At 36.6% G+C, this 15792-nt stretch overlaps 1 protein-coding gene across 2 annotated transcripts in view; it reads right to left on the reverse strand.

Annotated features, from left to right (window-relative positions):
- Positions 1–6652: 6652 nt before the first annotated feature.
- Positions 6653–15792, reverse strand: part of ERP44 (endoplasmic reticulum protein 44) — a 70090-nt gene continuing 60950 nt past the window's right edge. For both annotated transcript variants that reach the window (XM_037495116.2, XM_037495117.2), the window contains 3 exons: positions 15517–15658; positions 8523–8625; positions 6653–6876 (listed from right to left, as the gene is read on the reverse strand). In XM_037495116.2, the coding sequence (XP_037351013.1) occupies positions 6775–6876; positions 8523–8625; positions 15517–15658 (347 nt within the window). In that variant the 3' untranslated portion in view covers positions 6653–6774. The remainder of the gene's footprint in view (positions 6877–8522; positions 8626–15516; positions 15659–15792) is intronic.

Here is a 15792-nt window from a genome sequence, read left to right on the forward strand (position 1 = left end):
CTCTGCCTTGAGATCCCCGGCTTAATATTGAATGTCTGCTTTCTTCCTGTCCTGTTACTCATTCCATAAAATTTATTGGCAACCCACTGAGAAAGTCATGAAGTTTCCCTTTCAGTGTCCCAGACCTCCGTGGTCCAGTTTTCCATCTCTACATGAGTATTTCTTGACCACTGCAATTCAGTGGCTCCCATTTTCATTTGTAAATTCTACTTTATAGGTATAAAAGTCTTTCCTCTGTGGTGCGGTGATTTTCCCAGCTGGCCTATAGACTTCTTTCAGGTAGAGACCCTGTGGTCTGCTGCTTGGAGTACTTTACAATGTTAAGTATGGCGAGAAGGGGAAGGAAGCTTTATTAGTGACTCTCGTCATAGCACATGCACTTTGATGTCTTTCAGGGCCATGTATTGACACGTGGAAAAGCTTTCTGAGACATAACCAAACTTTGCTCAGTACTCATGTTTGTATATTAACATAGGAACAAAGGATGCAACAGAAGACATCTCTAGGACTTGGAAGTGAAAATGAAAATATAAGAATTTGGAGGTAAAGGTTATTTCTTTTTTCCCAATTAAAATTATTGACTTGAAAGAGAGAGGATACCATAGGACCTGAGTAACTGAAGATATGGTATGAGGAAATTTGGCTTATTTTCTCTCTTACATAGCATCAGTGAGGCCAGAATATGAGGAACCTAAGGATTTATAATCTGCTGGCTTAGTATTGAAATAGGGCAGCAACAGGAATGGAATTGCTGAGTGAGGCAAGCAGAGACTGGAATTCGGCACGTGCAGGGCTGAAGTTAGAAGGTAGGCATTTGATAGGATTTGAATCCAAGTCCCTGCTAGTCAGGTTCATATACTTACTCCACCAAACAGCCTCTCAGTGAGTTGATAGTAATGACAAGAAAATACTTGGCATTTACTAATTCTCCATGGACATTAGGTCTTTCTTCAGATTTAATTTTTATAACAGATTGCTGCTGCCCCTTGTCTGTTCGAGTGGGGGTCAACATCTCAGGACTTCCTTAGCCTTCCCCTGCTGGCACCCCCACTTTCCCCTTGATACTCTGCCTATTTCACAAGGTGGTCCTAAAGATTAAAAGAATATGTTAAGTGCCCCAAATGGCCATTCTCTTTCTCATAAACTGCAAATATTAGTTGCTACTGTCATTATTGTAATTGTTACTATTATTTTTTTTTCTCAAGGTTCAAAGAAAAGGTAATGAACATATCAAGTATTTATAAAAATAGCATTAAGGAGACAACTAAAATGAGTGAAGACTTGATAAATATATATCAAAAATCCTTAAAATGACTTTTTAAAGGTTTAGTTATTAAGGTGGCACAATGAGTAGGACTAGAGTGATCCAACGTCCCAGTTTGTCTGGATCAGCCCTAATGCACATCTGTCCTCCCTGTAAAATTATGAACACTCCATTTCACTCTCAAAAATAAAACACATGAAACACAAAACAGGTAAACAAGCAAGGTCTTTTTACCTGAGAGGCCTGCAGTTGTCAAAAACAACTGGACAAGCAATTCCAAGCAATCCTAAACTATTGAAGCAGGAGATGAGAATAAAGACAGCCTCGTTAATAGAATTCTCCTGGAGGGGAGAGGGAGCCTGATGAGATTTAGGAAAATATAGCCTCTTTCTGTTCCTAGCCAAAGAAACTGCTTCCTGACCCCAACGCTGTAAGCATGCCTCCACACTTAACTGTGCTGCACTCAGCAGAGCACCTGCCACATTCTATTAGTCACCTTTTTACTCCTCTATTTGTTCCTTCACACAACTTCAAGCTCCATGATGGCAGGGGCATGCTCTTGTTCACCACTGCATGGGCCTGGCAATAGTAGACAACTCACACTTGCTAAGTGGTAAATGTGTTTTGTGAACCACACCTGGTGTTTGTCAGCTCACTATCATCTGTCTTTCCATAAGGCTGGGAAACTGAGCAGTCAGATGCACCTCATAGAAAATGTGTCATGTCAGCAGGAAAGTATCCAGCACCCTTGCAGAACCCTGCACCGCCCAAGAGGGCACTCCAGGCATGTATCTGAGCAGGTGAAAGATTTTAATCTATTCTAGGCTAGAAGTCTTTGGACCCCATAGCAAGTTAGGCTACAACTCAAGGTGACTGGATTTCCCCAATCATGTTTGTGACTGATAAGATCATCAGACGATTGGAATCCACCCCAGTTATGGTGATGCTTTCTTGGCCTATATTCATTCATTTATGTTTCTCGCCCTTTTTTTTTTTTTTTCCACCAGAGGTTTATTGATCACTTGCAGCGCTCTAGGTTGCTAGGAATACAAAGAATAGTTCCTGCTTCCCGGGCATTCACATAGCGATAAGGAAAAGGGATGTGCTTCCAATTTAGGATTAGACTGGGTACTGTAAAACTCAGACGGTTGTGGGGCCACCAGTGATGGTAATTGTCCTGGGCATTAATAGAGGAATTCCCTAAAAAGGTGAGGGAGAGGGTGGTAAGGGGGAGTTTTGGAAAAATAATTTGTGAGCTGCACTATTCTCCCTCCAGTGATTCCAAAACCTGTTGTCTAAGGGTAGACCAGCTCTTCCTCCATTTTATTATTTTTAGAATCAAGTAATTTATTTACATTATTCATGGGACATCTAGCACCCTCCAGTCTTAGTACCAAGACCAATTCTCTGAAATGAGTTTAGGGAGCTCTGATGCTTCGACTAAAGGCTAGGTTTGAGTCAATCAGCTTATGGATTCATAAAACTTTCCATTCTGATTCAAATACTATTAAATAATCTAAAACCAGAAAAAACTGGTGATTCTGGTTATCTGGATTCTGAGCAAAATGTTCACATTATATAATACTATTTATGGCAAAGTGAATTAATAAAAAGTCTCAAATATAGAAATACTTTATAAATATAGTTTTATTACTTGGAAATACATACAAAAGTTCAAACACAGCTAAAAAACAGTTGCCAAGCAGAGGTCCTATCCAACCTGTATTAATGAATACATAAAACAGTTATAACCAGCTTCAAACAATTAAGTCCAACTTGTTTTCTTCAGGGTCTTTTAAAATTGGGCTTAAAAATTGTTTTATTCTGTACGCCTGTTTAAATCTTTCTCCCAAATATAGACAACTAACATCTCAATGTGGGTACATGTGTTACTTAAGAAAAATAGCTAAAGTCATTAATTGTAATTATCTTGAGAACTGGAATGATCTTTGTTCATTTCTAGTCTACTATCACCTTATATCTTCCATGGTTTCTTGAAAATTCCCAGTAGTTAACTGAAAGCATTTGCAGTTTCCAGGAGCTCTCTGGGACACCAAAGTTTGGGCCTAAATGCCCTGAAATTATTTAAGGTGTTATTTTTTAGTTCTCAGTTTTGTAAGTTTTATCATTTTGTTTTTATCAAGTCAGACTACTGAGTTACTCCATTTTCCTGATTTGTTAATCTGTTACATTCATTTATCCATTTTCTTGTTGTCTTGACTTAGGGTTTTTTGGAAGACTTTTTGGCAACTTTACATTTTCTGAAAACTTTAGGTCATTCTTAGCTTTTAACATTTCAAACATTGTTTTCTCTCTCCCCTTTTTTGGCCTTTCTCATGCGTGTTCCCTTATACAATCTTGGCCAGCCTGACTTCAGCAGAGAGCTCTCTCTGACGTGACTTAGACGTCCATTCTCTAGCCTGCTCTCTAGGTTCCTTTCAACTTTTAAAAAAATGTTCCCCTAGGAAAAGTGTATATCCTTTTGGTCCCCCTCATCACTAGAACACTTTTTGAAAAGCTGGAAAATGCAGTGGGCTGCCAAGCAGGTATCTTGCTTATTTTCATTTTGTGACTCAACTGTGTTCTTCAGTCTAGTCTTATACCCCCTCGCTTCACAGCTGAGGAGCCTGAGGTCCAGGCTGCACTGGGTAAAATGAGAAGACTCTACCCGTAATCATCTGAGATTCCTGGTTCAGAGGGGAAGAAGTCTACATTGTGAGTTCTAGATTTTAAAGTTCTCTCTGTACATCCAGCAGGTGACAAATTCCCATGGAATCCACATCTTTGACTCCTCCTGTGTCTGTTCTTTTCAATCTCTGTCTTAGCTCTGGCCCTTGTCTCTCCTCTTCTGGACTCATTTTATCATACCTACATCTGCTTCCAAAGTATTCTTTCTTAAATTTAAATATAAACATACCTCGTCCCTGCTTAAAATCTGATGGAGCTCTACTGCCTTAAGATATAGTACAAACCCCCTGACTTGGCATACAGGCCCTATATAATCAGTTCCCATTTCTTTCTCCAACTTTCTCCTTTTCCTAGCCACAGGCCTCCCCACTACCCCCACACACTAGCCCTATGGTGAGAACTTATTTTCTCTATTGCATTTTGTTGTTTCATACCTGCTTAGATTATTCTCTCCACCTAGATCCCTACCTTCTGAAGAACACCTATTATCTATTAAAAGCTCATCATAAAAATAATCACACTGAAATCTTTGAAACTGATTGTTCCTTTATGCTCCATTAGCCATTGTTTTCTTCTTTACATCTATAACCCTTGTTACACTCATTGTTTACAGATCTACTTGCCTCGCTAGACAGACCATAAGGAACTCCAGGGAAGGAATTATGCTATTCATCTTTGCATACATCGTATACAACAGCACCAATAAACCTGCACTGAACAAATGTCAGATGAAATTTCCCCCAAGACTTCCTCCAATCCTACTTCCCTATCAGGACCTAGACAATTACAGTCCTTCAAATACCAAGACTGCTCTTAGATCCAAATCTTCAAGCAAAACAGCCTTAGTACCTATGTTTTAAAACATCTGTTATCCTAGAGATTTATCTAATAGGTATTAGCGAATACTACACACTGGAGATAGACAAAAATTCATTGTCCTTGCTTTCCTCACTAGTTTTGCAATCTAGAGAAGATGATAGTGGCAGGACTAGATCCTAAGCTCCAATGTGCATGAATGCTAAATACCACAGCCACAAGCCTGTTCACTGTTTTAATAGCCACTCCATTATCTTAGATCACACGGAACATGTTCCTTGAGGTCTTTTGGAAAACTACTCTCAAGCCAATTCTCCTTAAACTAGTGAGTATTATCTTTTATTATTTTAGAGCCGATCACACAGTTATTCCAGTTAATTGCATGTCTTATGTGCCAGCTTGCTGAATGTTTGTGAATTTTCATTCTGATTGCCTCAGATTTGGTCCATCCTATGACCTTCTTGAAAACTTACAATTCTGATTTTATTCAAGTTATTGATTAAAAACAATGAAGAGAACAGAATTAGGTCCAACCTTCAGGAAGTTCTCTCTTGCTTTTCTAGTTAATAATCTGGTAAAATATACTAAACATGCCCCTTACCATCTTATTAGCAACATTCATTATTCTGAATGAAATGACAAGTCAGTCATGCATAACTAGGAATTCTAAGCTGATTTTTAAAAATAACAATCATTAAATATCCATTATAAATATTCACTTTATTTTAAAAGAATTGGAAGATGTTACATATATTACATACTACATATAATGGCACATGTCAGTCTTTTAAGCTTAAAAATAATCTTTTCCCAAACTGGGATTGACTTAGACTACAAGTATAAAATGACTCTTGGCCTATAGCACCAACCCAGGCCCAGAGGAAAGCCAATTTTGAACTTGTCTGTCCTCTGGCCTTGGGCTTCCTGATATGACACTGAGGGTCCTCTCCCTCTGGTTTTGTTCCCTGGCAGTATTGCGGCTTGGCACAGGGACCCATTTGACTGTACACTGCAGGCCTGGGAAATCAGGGACTCTAGAGGTTAGGGTCTTCTAACAGTTTTACAATGGAAAAAAAAGGAAAACATATGTGCCTTATTGTTTATATCTATACAACTGTAATAAGACTCTACAAGACATAAGAAGGTTAGAATTATTGAAGTACAATTTCTCTGCTGGTTTTTCTCTTTGGAAACTGAAGTGTTATGATAGGAGGAGCCTTAGAAGTCATCCAGTTCAATTAACCAGTTAACCTGCTGCACTAGTCTCTCCCTTGCCCAGATTTAGATAAAATTCAGAGTTTTAAATACCATCCAAATACCATGTTGTTAGACAAACTCATAGAAATTTAATAACGCTTTTCATTTTCTTTTTCTTAATTCATAAGGACAATTCCTGCCAAATGTTCTGGCTTATGGCTTTCCTCCTCGTCATAGTATGTTTAAGTTACACATTTTAAGAATCAAAAAAAAATACCACTATGGAATTTTCATAAGCAAGATCCGACCAATCAGTAAAACACAGTACACAGTGTGAAAATTTTAATTTATTCCCTTCCCAAGTATCCATAATATATACCCCTTAGCTTTGAGAAATGTGATAATGAAAATACCAACAGAATTGATCATATGTAAAGAAAAGAAAGAAAAGCACATACTACATGGGAAATATCCCTAAGTCCTCTCTAACCTAGTAGTGCAAGTTAATGGTATGTTTCTGGCAATGTCACCGTTCACTTGATTTATAAAAATTTTACAGGACAGATTTAAAGCAAAGATAGGCCTCTGTTTTTGTTGTTTTTTTAACCCTAGGAGATTTTTTTAAAAGAGGCTATATTAACTGACAATGTATTTTGAGTCAGGGGGAGAAAAAAAATTAAAAACCCAAAACTTCTTTCAGTTTATTCAAAATAAAAATACACATAGAATTATGAAAATATAGGTTTACTATTTCCACCACATAAGTTGATGTTGCTGTTTGAAAGGCTTGCAAATTGTTTTTCAAGTTTTTAAAGCTCATCTCGATCCCTCAATAAAGTATACCTATATTCACTGGGTGCTAGTTTCTGGAAGGAGCTCTCAGGTGGACTGCTTGCTACATCTTCAGCTTGCTACAAAAGAAAGAATAAAACATCTTTATTTCAACATATTTTAGAGTGTCATAGTATTTTAATAAGAATATGAAATGAATGGCAACTGCCCTATAATTATTTGCTTAATAATTGGTAAGTTAGATAGTTATACCAAAGACAAGAGTTAAGGTTGAAATTTGGCTGTCCCCATTTCCAATGCCCTTAGTCAGATTCTCCAGGACAGGGCTGTCAGAGTAATTAACTATGGATTTATTGACAGTTTCTAAGATGTGGTGGAAAAAAACAAAAGAGCCAACATCTGGATATTTCCCAGAATATTCTGTACAGGCAGCACAACCCCTGCAAAGCTGGCTCAAACTGTATTCTCTTACAAATGACTGCTAAAGAGAATGAAAAGTATCTAGTATTCTGTACATAGAGCTCTGACTCAGCAATTACCTGTATACCAGAAATTATAAAGCTTAACTGACATAAAACAAGTACTTCAATACTACAAGAAATTAATTTCTGTAGTAGTTTACTTGTGCACTAATAGTGAACAAAACATACAGTGGAGCTATAAGCATGAATTCCAAAAATTTCAAAGAAGACCGTTGTCTATCTCCACACTGAGTTTCTCATGAGAAACATGACTGTAGTTAACACAGGCACACAGCACACACATGACACACTACACGTAATGGCACACAAACATTATAACAGGAAGCTATGTGTCTATAAACTTTCCATTTTACCTTGTCATGTTTCCCTTCCCCAATACATTGTTTTATTTTTTACTGAGATAGTATGTCTGGTTTAACTGTCCAATGGAGAAGTTGAAACAAATAAAAATAATGATAAGCTACATCTTTCCTGAGTCAAATAAAGTACTAAAGCAGGCCTACATTTACAAGGAAAACAATTACATTAGGGTTATGGCCAACAAAAAGTTTGCCTGCTTTTATAGTTGCCTAATTATCAAAGAAAAATCTGACTTCAGATTTCAAGGAAAAAAGTATGTCATCAGATTTCTAGAGGGAATGCTTGACTGTGAACATAATTTGACTAGAAGTTACAAGGTAGAGATAAAATTCTCAGGTAAAAATACACACACAAACACACACATTGAACAAATAGAAAATGTTGATTAATAATTGTAAAGCATTCTAAATTTCAAGTGGAATAGATGTATTAAACCGTTAGGTTTCTAACATTAATACTGTATTAGTGAAGACTTCAGGTGATTTAGTGAGAATACCAAATCATTTTCTTTCTAGTGTGGTCAACATCCCAATCACAGAGAAGGCTTGAGCAATTAATGGAATCCACGGATTTCTTTACTCATCTACCAGCTTCCAAATCCTATCTCTTACTTCAATTTTTAAGCCAACTGAGTTTAATCCTTTTGTAGCCATAGCCTACAAAGGACATACATATCCAGACCACCTCAGTTTATATTATCAAGAAACTATACTGTAACATTCTTGCAAGTTCTCTGAGGTTCTAAAAAATTTTTAAATTAATCTCAAAAGAAACATAATTTGTATATTCTAGAGCCTGTTCAGAATTTCTTTACAATGACATTCAGGAGCAGAAACTAAGTCACTAAGTCTACGCAAGAGCTTTAGATCCTCTGCAAAACAAACTGAATAACAAAACTCCCACTGAAAAAACAAGAGACCTACCTGTCCTGGGGCTATGTCAGTTGGGTCAGGACCATGATGGAATTCTCTGTGCAGTTTTCCAGAATGTAAGTCAAATACAAACTGCTTGAGTTTTCCGGGAATTCTAAAACCGTCAAATAAAAATTTATGTTGAACTATTAAAATAGACTTAGCTCTCTTTTACCAACTTGACAACATTAAAATTTTTTTTTCACTTTACCTGTAACCTCCACCATCTTCTCATAACTATCACAGGCCAGATATATGTTGAACTTTTTTATACAGTTGAATCATGATATCTAGATACTCTGCAGTTTCGTGTTCTAATCCACACACTTGTTTCAAAGAAATTTTTCTATGGTTATTTTAACAGATGCATTAGAGACTACAATGATGATGTCCTAAAAACTTACTTAATCATTCCTTATTGGGCATTTTATACATTTTCCTTACTTACCATAACCATACCATACAACAACCAAAAACCAGTATATTCCAGCAAAACCACATTAAAAATAACAGTTTCAAGGGAAAAGTATTAGGGGTCAACCATTAAAAAACCTGGTAGCTTTGTGACCACAGTACTACTAAGAGGCTGAAGTGTATTAATACTGTTCAGCTTCTACCAGCATTTGAGTCTTATCAGCCAGGTGACCCTGTATAGCCTTAACGTGGAGTTTACAAGTCCTTTTCTGAGATGCAGGTCCTTGAGGGCATTCATTGCAGTAGAAACAGTTGTTAACAAAATAATCTAAACTAGGGAATAGCTTTTTCATTTTTTTTTAATACACAGGGAATTTTCTGTATAATTTCTTCAATCATGCATTCATCTTTGCTGGATAGCTCTTAACACTGGAAAAACAAAGTACCTCTCAAGGCCATGAAAGTGGCTGGTTTTTTTGTTTGTTTGGGTTTTTTTGTTTTTTGAGATCTTCATATGCCACTAAGGCATTCTCTTTAATGATGAAAAGCTTTCCTTGATGGCTTCAAAACATTCTGAGGAAAATAACACAGGAAGCAACACAACTCACTTCATTTCTCTAATTACCAATCATGTATCCACAAATCAATGGTAGACACACTGTAGCAGAACTCACCATCCTGAGCTAAGCAGATTTATACATCAGCTTTTTCTTTTTATTTCTTTGAGTTGTAGCTGAGAAAATAGAATATGAGCTTTCTACAAAGTGTAGGCAAATTATACCTACAAAACATCATTTTTGCTACTAGTTGTCTACATGTTTGTTCTTTGAAGTCTTACCAGCACTGTTTGTCTTTATTATTAAAATTTGTTTTGCTCATTTGACAAAAGACAGGTGAATTTTAATTTACGATTCTTTGGAAGGTAAGCAATGTTTTTCTATTGCTTATTTTGATTTATATTTTTGTTCGAATTGTCTATGTGCCACTGAGATCTTCGTACCTTTAAGCTTCATTATATATTTTAAATAGAAACCCTTTGTTTTTCATATCTTGTAACAACAATTAAAATCAGGTTTATTTTAATTCCTTCAATAGAATTGACTTTTTTAAATCATTATTTTTTTGGTAGCAAAGAATAGCTGGCTTGTGTTAATATTACCAGTTTCTTTTCCTTTTATCCTCTCCCAAGGTCCTGCAAGGGCTGTTTCTTCCTTTCAATAACTCCCACTGAGATGTACCAACCAATAACTTCATTGTACACCCATTTTGGCTCCCCACTAGCTCCAATGCAACAGAGATCAGCAGGTGCCAAATGCACAGTTTACAAATACAAATGACTGTCAGGTAGCTCTATTGACAGAATGCCTCTGAAAGGTTCTTTGGTGCTGAAGAAATTGCACATGTACCAGAGATAAACAGAGAGATCAATTTAAATTTAATCTGACATCATCTACTGTCACTCACAGCAAAGTGGCTAAAACATATCCATTCAACCCAAGGAATTGCAAATGATTTATCTGTAAGATAAAGTCTTGTTAATTTGTATAAATTCCAAGGGCGATCACAACTAATATAGTGAGAACTGATTCTGCTAGTCAAGAAATAATTTACAATTAAATTTATATTCGAAACATATTTTTCCTTGTCAAAAGATGAGAAGAGTGAAAGACCTGTGAGCAAAAGTCAGACAAGGGGGAATTAATCTGGTAGAAGATGAAGATGAGGATTAAAACTTTTTATCTGGAATATTTTGAGTTCTTGAATAATACTTGGGAACTAAAAAAAAAAAAAAAAAACCTCAGATAACTAGTTGGCAGCCAGAAAGTATCCATCAGTAAATAGTATCCATCAGTAAATAGTAATCAGTGAAATCAACAATATGAACAAAACAGACAACAAGCTTATCTGCTTAAAAGGAAAATAAATGGACCTGAGCCATAATAAATTCAATTATATTTTCACACATTAGGGTTTGACTTTTCTAATTAGAACACTTAGGTATTTCCCATTTGCCAAACACTATTTTGTCTTACTGACCATCTTTATTTTCAGGTAATGCAAACTTTAGACAAATGTTTACTGTATTATTAAATGAGCTCTGACATGCATATAAGGTGAGAAGTACAATTTTTTAAATTTAAATACAGAATTCAACTTTTTAAGCTTATAGTTCTATGGATTTTAACATATGCATATAGCATATACATGCCACCTCCAAAAACAGGATACAGAAAAATTCTAACAGCCCTCCTTTTTTTAATTAGACCCTCCTCTTCCCCCAACTCCTGCCAACTACAGATCTGTTCTCTATTTCTACAGTTGCCTTATCTAAAATGTCACATAATGGAATCATATACTATGTACCCATGCCAATGGAATAATATAGTATATAACCCTAAGAATGGCTTCTTTTGTGGTATATATACACAATGGAATACTACTTAGCAATAAAAAAGATAAACTCATGCCATTTGCGGCAACATGGATGGAGCTGTAAGGGTTGATGCTAAGCAAATTAAGTCAGAAGGAAAAAGATAAATGTTGGATGTTTTCAATTATATGTGGAATACAGAAAAACCAAACAAAGGGCCAAAGATAAATGCTGAAAGCTGAGGATGGGTATGGGAAGGGGTGAAAACAGGAAGAAGAGCACAAGGGAATATGGTGTTGGACTGTGGGTGCTTCGGTAGTGGGGGAACTATGGTGGCCACACCTGAGAGGAGAAATTATATGTTGCGCAAAAGTTAACAGTATATGAGAGTTCCATTCTTCCACAGTTGATATATATTAGGACATATTCCAGATAAGCAGATAGATACATTCAAAGTAGTTAAACTCACACTTGTATTGGGTTGTCAGAAAAGTCAGCCTATTTTTTGCCCCTATTCTCCTGCTGTAGTTGACTGGACCAAGAGATGAGTACTTGACAAAGCAATGCTTGTCTATTAGCTGGCAACATCCTATTTATGCTTTGGTGCGAAAAGAAATTGAATCAGTAAGATTCTCCCAAAAAATCCAGGAATGGGAAGTAGTGCTCTCACATCCTGCAAGTGTGTATAGTCCTGTGAGTAGGGACGGCAATAAGAGAAGTGACTATATTTTTGAAGCTTTTTGAAAGAAATTTGTTAAGTTGCAAAAAAAAAAAAAAAAAAGATATTTTTGCAACATACTGCTTTTCATATGTACTGAAAAGGTTAGGTTTTGGTATTAATGTTTTAAGTTTAGGACTCTGGGGTTAAATATACTCTGACATGAATCCTATTCCTGCCACTATTTAGTTGTGTGGCCTCACTGGTTATTTTACCTTCCTAAGTCTCAGTTTCTCTGAAATAAGGAAGAGGCAAACAGAACACTGATTGCACCCTTCCCCCACCCCCCTCACCAATGCCTACCTCTGGCATGGTAGGAGACTGCAAATCTGCTTTCTCTCTCCTCACCACAACCACACACCTCCTCCAGTTGACCCTAGAAATGCTGAGTTACTAAGTAAAAGTAATAGTAATTACAGTAATTTATGGAAACTGCTTATCATTTAAGCCTTAATTACCATGCAGCACAATAACAATTATGCAGGCCATTAAATGTGTCAGATTCACTTTACTGAATGATTTGATTTTTAACACTAACTTCTATCACACAGGCTCAGTTTGTAGTTGACACAGCATGTGGCCTCCTCACAATTAAAAAAGTATTGGAGGGAACAGTGCCTAGGAGTGGAAATCAGGCACCTAAGGAAAAAATTAATTTCTTTCAAAGAGCTTCAAAATATAGTCACTTCTCTTATTGCCCTCCCTATACACACTTGCAGGATATGAGAGCACAACTTCCCATTCCTGGATTTTTTGGGAGAATCTTATTGACTCAATTTCTTTTCGCACCAAAGCATAAGTAGGATGTTGCCAGCTAATAGATAAGCTTTGCTTGGTCAAGTACCCATTCTTGGTCCAGTCAACTACAGCAGGAGAATAGGGGCATGGTGTCATGTGATAAAGAGCACAACCACTTTACATATACATAATGGAATACTACTCAGCTATGAAAAAAGGGTGAACTCTTATGGAATGATAAAAATTATAATATGGAATGATAAAAACTTGGTCAGACTAAAAAAATTTAAATCACGTCACCATTAAGATCCCTTTAAATTCTAAGAATGTGATTTTGTTCAACATTATCTAGGGGGTCCTCTTTGTACCCCCAAATGATGGATTTTTTTTTTAGAGGCATGTTTTTTTAAATTTTATTTTTATTTATTTGTTTGTTTGTTTGTTTATACATGCACTGGGTACAGTCAGAAGCGCGGGAGGGTGAGAGAATTCACCAGAGCCAGAGCAGGGAGCAGAGCAGGCAGAAGGACTGAAGTACACTGCTGAGGGGAGCAGCGGGCGGCAGGAGAGGTCTGCGCGCCATGTGGGACCCTCCTCCGGTGGCCGGGGAGCAGCCGGGGATCGAACCGGCGCCGCAGAGGTCTCAGGCAACTTCGCAACCCAGCGCTCAACCACTGCGCCACCGGGGAGGCCCAAATGATGGTTTTCTTAAGTAGAAAAAGTTAATTATTTTTATTATTGTCTCTTACTATACCACCTGCTTTGTTTTAATAGCAGACATTTCAGTAAGTTGTATTGTCACGTGTGAAAGCCCCTAGCCCTATCTTACTCATAAATCCCAGAGCCATATAAATTGCCCAATGGGCACTCTTCTCCTTTGTGGTTTCTCAAATTCAAGAAAGGGAACTCATTTTCTTTACCACAGGGCTGCACCTCCACTGACCACCCCACCTATTAGTGGCAAGCTGTCCAGGTCAGATTTCTGGCCATCACTGCTGGCTTCCCCCTCTTCCACTTCTGAGTCCTCTCATTCCACCAACAGAATGTTTCGAAAGTTCTGCTTCTCTTTAGCTTTTGTGCTACTGCTAGAAGCTGTTTAGGTCATTTATTTAATTCATGAATCATCTACTGGTTATCTATCACCAACCCTTGCCTGGATTACCAAAATGTCTCCTAAATTCTAGTTTGACCTTCCTCCCACCACCAATCCAGTCTTTAAATTGCAGTCGGAGTTACATTACCTCATTAAAACCCGGTATTGCTTCTTCACAGTTTTCAGAGTAATGTTAGCAGTACTTCGAAGGCTTCTATGACTAGCCCTCCCTTACTTCTCATGGTCTCCTCTCTCAGCATTCCCCTCTCCTCCACTCATATTCAGCCAGAAATAATCTCTGTGCATGTTGCCTATGTCCCCTTTCTCCAACCCCTGGCTCCTTTTCACCTCGGAGAAGAACTTCTGTAAAACTTGAGCACCTTGACATTCCCAGAAATCTTGGATCAGTTACCTCTCTGTTGAAATTTGTCAGATCACTTATAACATCATAAAACTTAATTGTCTATTACTTTGTCTCCTTTTTCTACAGTTGTGAATTCTTTGAGGGCAGGGTTCCATTCTTAGTAAACTTCAAACCACTGGTTTATATGACGATATATATATATATATAATTGAGGTAACAGTTTACAACACTATGTTTCAGGAGTATATTTTCTCACGTAAACAAATGTATGTATTATACAGATCCCCCACCAAATACTGCCTTGGTTTATATAGAAGAACTGGATAAATATTAACTGAGTTAATAGGCTAAATGATATTCTTTTGAGTGTAGACAAAGTAAAAACAACTAATATTTGTTAGTATTTTATGATTTATAATATATCCATCATCTCTTGCTAATTTTTGTAACAATCCCATTAGATAGATGACACCTAACCATATTTTATGTGTAAAGAAACAAGAACAAAGTAGTAAAGTGACTTCCTCAGTGCAGGTCTCAAATCCAGGTTTCCTATATGTTAGGACTGAGAAATTTCAAATAACTGCCTCTACTGAAATATTTAGAAGAAAATTCATTCACAACAGGACTTCAAACTACCTTCTAACTGTATAATTTAATCTTCATGCATACAAAGGGCATTAAATGAATTTTTAAGAGAGAAGGTCTAATATGAATTAATTCCTGTACTGCTTATACTTTTCATATATTAAGAAAAATCTCCATTGTATTTAACTGATTTAAAATTTATGGTAATACCAGGTTTATATGCTTATTAATATTATGAATAGCTGAGTACAGAGTCAGAAGGTTTATCTGTCTTGGCAAGATTCATAGCTGTGTACCCTGAGAAACACATTGTCATAATCATAGCCATATTCTAGGTCTTAAATAACACTAATGTTCCCCTAGATAGTCAGAAATGAACAGCAATATTACCAATTTCCTTTAACATTGACCTAAATTATAATATAATTGATTTGATGTACTGACAAATAAACTCAATTCAGGACTAATTTCTCATGGGTCAAAACGTTTCTTTCAGAGATTAATCCCCAAGCATTAAAATCTCCTAATGCAAGTTTGTATAAGGATATATCCAACAATTCTTGTAATCAATCATACCATACCGTAGAGTGAAAAAACAACCTTTTTCCATCCAAATAGGAAAAGTATTACTGTTCCAACATAGGACTATTTCAAATACTCAATTGTTTTAAGTTCGTTTCTGAGACACATAAACTGTAATTTAAAAAAACGAATACTTACAATACATCCCTGAAGTCTTCAAACACATACATATGCCTAAAGCTGTCAATAGCTATTACCGGGCAATCTGCTGGAGTTTTCTGTATGTGCAGAAGAGGATGTCTAAATTTGTCACAGTCAGCATGTAAAAAGTTTATTGTACCTTTAAAAGAAATAGAATTTAGATAGCTAAATTACAATTTCCTTGACCGTATCCTAATAAGTTTGTAAGTTCATAAAAAGTGCCACACTTAAAAAAAAAGTTCAGCATGCTTTAGAGTAACAGAGCACAAAACC

This window comes from Talpa occidentalis, unplaced genomic scaffold (assembly GCF_014898055.3).
Source record: "Talpa occidentalis isolate TD23 unplaced genomic scaffold, MPIMG_talOcc4v2.1 talOcc4.7, whole genome shotgun sequence".
Classification (NCBI taxonomy): Eukaryota; Metazoa; Chordata; class Mammalia; order Eulipotyphla; family Talpidae; genus Talpa; species Talpa occidentalis.